Source organism: Parasteatoda tepidariorum, chromosome 9, assembly GCF_982258835.1.
Source record: "Parasteatoda tepidariorum strain Cologne lab strain chromosome 9, Ptep-v5.0, whole genome shotgun sequence".
Classification (NCBI taxonomy): domain Eukaryota; kingdom Metazoa; phylum Arthropoda; class Arachnida; order Araneae; family Theridiidae; genus Parasteatoda; species Parasteatoda tepidariorum.
In genome coordinates this window covers 69,653,923-69,659,922 of record NC_141763.1, presented here as the reverse complement: position 1 = coordinate 69,659,922, position 6,000 = coordinate 69,653,923, and the positions used below count along the sequence as shown (strand labels likewise).

Below are 6,000 nucleotides of genomic sequence, written 5' to 3'. Positions count from 1 at the left end.
CTCAAGGATTCCATAGAATGTAACAAAAGCGTAGTGCTAACGTTATATAATAGGAATATAAGCATTTGATTCATTTTTTTTTTTAATTAAGTCATTTTACTCAGGTTTATTTCTGTGTTGACTGAAATTATGACTACTATATAATTTTATGAGAAAGTTTATTGAAGAAAGTTCTGCGTGAATTCTAATAACATGCTACTGTGAAGGGTTATATATAAGGCTCGGGTTTTGATGACATTTGCACTTTTTTTTTTTTTTTTTTTTTGCATTTTCGGACAATATTTGTCCTTTAGATCATGTTTTTAGATTTATAGGGCATTTTTTTAGATTTATAGGAAATTTTTTTTTTTAAATTTTGGGGCGTATTTTGCATTTTAAAGCATTTTTAAAGTTTTTTGTTAATTTTTGCCACTTTTCATTATTTTTTGCGGTATTTACATTGAAGTTTCTATACAAAATGAAAATGCTTTGGAGACAATATATTTTCCTTTTTTTCTGTTATTTTAGGATATAAAGCATATTTTTCAAACTTTAATTATCGTAGAAAAAATATTGCATTGCTTTATACTTTTTTAAATGACTCATAATGATTTTAAGGAGAAAAACATTCTTTTAGTTCAATATTTCTACTTTATTTAAGTCATGTCAGAAGCCTTTTTAGCGCAATTTTTACATTTTTAGAGCATTTTGTGTACTTTTTAAGGTCATTAGTTGAGATTTTTCAAACTCCGAGCATCAAAATCTGGGCTTTATATATATATACCCAATGATTGCTGGTAAAACAAATTACGTGTAATTTTTTTTATTTAATTTGAAATTGAATAGAAAAAAATATTGGCACAACAAATTTAGAGTTAACGAATAAGTATGATCTGTATTTACATCTTCATCATTAATCGAACTCCGCAAAATCTACCAGATACAAAAAAAAAAAATAATAATAATAATAATAATAAATAAAAAAGTAAAAAAAACAATATTCTTTTAATTTGTGACAAGAAGAAGGGTATGATATCGAACCAGCTCAACTCTTGCGCACAGAAGAACTTGAAGGGAGAAGAATAATTGATATTGTCTTTTTCCTGAAGCAAGTACGGAGTTTAGACAATCATAGCAATTTTGGGTGCAATTTCTCTTCAATGGAAATAATATCTGAAGAAAGGAAAGGCTTACTTTCTGGATTCAAATTCAAATGTCGCATGTGTAATCTAATGAAAACCGTTTGGTCAGAAGACACAGATTGTCCTTCCAAAAACGTGAACACTGATGCTGTGTCTGGTATTATGACAATTGGATGCGGTTTCAACAACTTGGAAGAGTTTTTTGCTATAATGAATATTAAAGCAATGAGTTACAATCTTTATAGTAAAGAACATGAGAAAATCTGCGATGCTTGGGAAAAAACAGCTTTGAAAGAGATGGAATTAGCAGCAGCTGAAGAAATGGCTTTAGCTGTAGCAAGAAAAGAGGTAGATCAGGACGGTATACCACTCTTGACAGTAGTCGTAGATGGAAGTTGGGCGAAACGTTCATATCGGACAAATTTCACTTCCCTTTCTGGTGTCGTAAGTATCTCTGTTTCATTAATTTTCGATAACATTAATTGCATAAGTAAACATATATTTCTTTACTTATTTATTATTTTTTTAACCTGATAATTACTTACACAAAATGTGATTCTAAATTGTTACAAGCACTTTAAATAAATTAATTTACGCTTTGAAGCCAACAAAATTTGAACAAAATTTTTTGAAACAAAAATTTAATTGAAATCGTACTTTATTTAAATTTTTTAACTAAATCTACATTTAATACTTTTAAATGAAATATATATCTGATATATTTTAAATTAAATATATATTTAAAATTTTTTAAGTTAAATATTTAATATCATAATACCACCATTATAATATCATAATAATATTTAATATCATAATATTTAATATCATAATATCATAAACCGAAAGTATGAAAATAAAATAGAATAAAACTTTTTTATTCTCCATATACAAATGTCTTCAGGAGTGAAGCACCCTATTTTTTTTCGTTTTATGTGTGATAAAAAAAATCAATTATATTTTTCTTATCCACAGCAAAAAGGGGAACTTTAGGGAAAAACTTAATGAAACTACTGCTGAGTTTTCTGATGCAATATTTATTAATTTATTGCAAAGTGGCATACCCCACTCCGCCAAAACCTTGTTTCTTTTAAAACTAGTACGTCAGAAAATTTCTCCATAAAGAATCTTACTTTTAATAGAATGCATTATTATTCATTTTCCAAAGCTATTTCATCTGCTAGAAATATCTCACTTCAAGTAAAATTGACAAGGATTCCATATCTAGTAACTTTTTACTTCAGCAAAGTTTCAACAATTTCAATGAACTGAGTTTATGTAAAATTTGCTTGTTCTTTTATCCGATACATCGAAAGAAAAATGAAAAAAAAATTTACAATAAATATAATAATTAAAAAAGAAAATACTGTCTCATAGTGAAGGAAATATCAAAAATGTTCATAACTGTCGTCACAGCCACCGTACCGAAAATCATCCTTCTCTATAAATGCGATTGTGAAATAAGTGCTAGTTTCTATTTGCATCCCGATAAGTAAAGGTAAAAGTTTTGAAGCAGCTCAGCTAAAATTTTGTTTCCTTAATTTCTTGGATTATTAACCATATCTTTGATTGACCGTGAGTTGTTAAACGCTTGTGACCTACGAAAGAGTTTTAAATCACATTTAGAGGTGTAAAATTAAGTGGAAAATAAAAAATATAATTATGATTTTAAAACTATTCTTAAAAAAATTAATTTTTTTCCATCAAATTCTGCTATAATCAAAAAGTCAGATCAGAGAAAAGAACTTGTGCTATCAGCAGAAAAAGATTTGTAATCAGAGAAAAGCACTTGTTCCAACTTACGGACAAATCACGCATAAAAATTAAATGTTTAAAATGAATCTTATTAAAGTATTGCATTCTTAACTCTGATTTTTCTTCCATAGGCAGCTATTGTTGGCTTTTACACAAGAAAAGTTTTGTTCATGGGAGTGCGAAACAAATATTGCGCTAAATGTGCACGGGCAGAATTACGTGGAAAGCTTGCTGCAGACCATAAATGTTTTTTAAACTGGACAGGGACATCAAGTGCAATGGAAGCGGATATAATTGTCGATGGATTTAAGTGTAGTGTCGAGTTGTACAACTGCAAATATTCGACAGTTATAGGAGATGGAGACAGTAATGTCTATAAAAAAATCATCGATGCAAGACCGTATCCCGAACTAACTGTCGAGAAAATTGAGTGTAGCAACCATTTGCTGCGGAATTTATGCCACAAAATTAAAGACATAGCCAGGTCGGGATCAAATGGTGACATTACTGCCAGAAAACTGATCAATTCAAACATAAAAAGGTTCAGAAATGCCGTTACAATGGCAACCAAGTTTAGAGGGCAAGAAGAGGCAAATTTAACCGATAAAGTGAGAAAATTAAGGGAAGACATCCTTAATGCCCCCTTGCACGTTCTTGGTGAGCATGATAAATGCGCCGATTACTTTTGCAAGAAACCAAGAAAGAATACAATTTATAGTACCATTAAAAGTTCGGCAGCTTTTTTTAAAGTCATGCAAGCATTTAATATGTTATCTGACAATGCAAAGAGTTTATTGTACAATGTCAACAATAACTCTGCAGAACATTTCAACTCGGTTGTTGCAAAATTTGTTGGTGGGAAGAGAATTAATTACTGCCTTAGGGGCTCGTACCAAGGTCGGTGTAATGCTGCTGTTTCGAGTTACAATTCTAAAACACCACTATCGAATCTACATAGGACGTTATACAAGTCTAGCCCAAGTTCAGTTTTAAAGCGTTTGGAAAAAAAGAAAGTAAGAAGGAATTCTGGGCGCAAAATAAAGCCAAAGAAATTATTTAATAAACCAAAGGAAGAAAATGATAAATATTATGGGGAAAAAGCAGAAAAACCAGATATGAACTCTCAAACATATGAAGAAAAGAAAGATTATGTGTTAAAATCCTTAACTTTAGATGAAGTATCCAGGAAGAGGCTGCAGTTGGATACCACTCTTCAACGCGATTCATCTCTATGGGTCGAAGAGAGAAGAAAACGAATCACTGCTTCCAACTTCGGTACCGTTTGTTGCAGGCTGCCTCACACAGGGTGTGGAAATTTAGTGAAATCGCTACTATATTCAAATGTGGATACTAAAAGTATGCAGTATGGCCGCTTCAACGAAAAACATGCAATTGAACACATCGAGAAACATTTGGACATTCGTGTTCAACCCTGTGGTCTCTTCGTAGATGAAGAAGATTTTTATTTAGGGGCTACACCAGATGGACTTATTGATAACGATGGCATACTTGAGGTCAAGTGCCCCAGTTCGTGCAAAGATATGACCCCTGAAGAAGCTATAGTAAAAAAAAAATTTACTTTCTGGAAAATTGATAAAAAAACAAATAAAGAGGAAATTAACTTAAGGCACAAGCATTATTTTCAAGTTCAGGGGCAATTACATATAACAAAACGCAAATATTGTTTATACATAATGTGGACCCCTAAAGGAGTAAAGATAGAAAAGATTTTCAAGGATGACAGGTTCTGGAATAAAGAAATGAAATTAAAACTTCAACAATTTTATTTTGATTGCATTTTGCCAGAACTTGTTGATCCTCGACATACGCGGTCAATGAAAATTAGATTCTAGGAAAAAAAGGTACCGGAAAAAAAGGTACGGAAAAAAAGGTCCCGGAAAAAAAGGTACCTGGAAAAAAAGGTACCGGAAAAAAAGGTACGGAAAAAAAGGTCCCCGGAAAAAAAGGTCCCGGTAAAAAAGGTACCTGTGTAGGGAAAATTCTGTAGGGGAAAATATTTTAAATGAGAAGATTGGATTGAAGGGCTTTTTGCTGTTCCGTGCATGTTTTTTTGCGTGTCGCGCGTGTTCAAAGAGCTTTTTATCAAACTTTTGTTTCTTATTTATGCATTTATTCTTAAAAAGTTAATTAAATATGAAAATGTTCAATAAAATTGTTTATTTATTTTCTAAGATCATGATTCTACCGGGAATCTTGACTCTTATCTATTGAAAAAGTGTTATCAGGCTACATGAAACTTTTAGGGGAGGGGGAGTAAAATTAATGTGCTTCGCTTATAACGTTTCTAATAGAAATTTTTTGACAGGTGTCATTTTCTTTCATTTTTCGCTTTTTTTTATTTTGTAATAAGTTACAATTGATAACATAGCACAGAACCGTTTCAGTTAACCAATGGCATGTTTGGGAATCGGTTTATGCATTGACGGTCTTACTTGACCCACTGTTTGCCACCTCTTGTTTACGATATTGGGGAAAAAAATGAAGTTTAAAAAAAGTTTTTGATTTAAATTTTTTTTAAAGTTTTTGATTTATTAAAACATAATGTCCCCTAACTATTGAATTTATAATTTAAACCCTATAATATGACAAAATTATAATTTATCTAAAAAGATATTGTAATAAACAAGGCAGAGCATTCTATATCCACTATCTGCTTAATGTTTAAATATCATTTGCTATCGAATTCGAGAGCATATTTTTCTTTTTTATATTTTGGGTTTTAAAAACTTCAATTTTCGGTGCCATTTCTCTTAAAGATTTTTTCTCTGTTAGTGACATTTTATTTTCATTATTTTAGTGAATAAATCTAAAAATTATTTTCGATTATTTTTTAAAATTTGTTAAAAATTATAAATATTTGTAATGTCTTAATTGCTTTTAAAAGGCTACTAATGTTCAATTACGTAGTCTTATAAAAGTGAACTCAACCCAGAAGACAAAGAGAACTCCTAGATCAAGCATTGGGAGAAATTTGCCTTCGTGGGGACTTTTCAATGGAACTTAAAAGCATGTGCGTTACATATAGTGTAAACCACGAAAACCATCCACGGTTAGACTGACGGCAAGTGAACTCTAACCCATAATCTGTCTTCCACAGAGGATATTT

At 30.8% G+C, this 6,000-nt stretch overlaps 1 protein-coding gene across 1 annotated transcript; it reads left to right on the top strand.

The window, feature by feature from the left end:
* The first annotated feature begins 993 nt into the window (after positions 1 to 993).
* LOC147804223 (uncharacterized) lies at positions 994 to 5,088 on the top strand. Its single transcript, XM_087152085.1, has 2 exons — positions 994 to 1,565; positions 3,005 to 5,088. The coding sequence occupies exons 1-2, from the start codon at positions 1,140 to 1,142 to the stop codon at positions 4,724 to 4,726; spliced, it is 2,148 nt and encodes a 715-aa protein (XP_087008211.1). The 5' UTR covers positions 994 to 1,139; the 3' UTR covers positions 4,727 to 5,088.
* The last annotated feature ends 912 nt before the right edge of the window (positions 5,089 to 6,000 follow it).

Bases quoted from the DNA above. Each gene is read 5' to 3' on its own strand.
- LOC147804223 (XM_087152085.1), top strand. From the start codon at position 1,140: ATGGAAATAATATCTGAAGAAAGGAAAGGCTTACTTTCTGGATTCAAA. The intron at 1,566-3,004 runs GTAAGTATCTCT...TTTCTTCCATAG, and splicing joins TCACTTCCCTTTCTGGTGTC to GCAGCTATTGTTGGCTTTTA.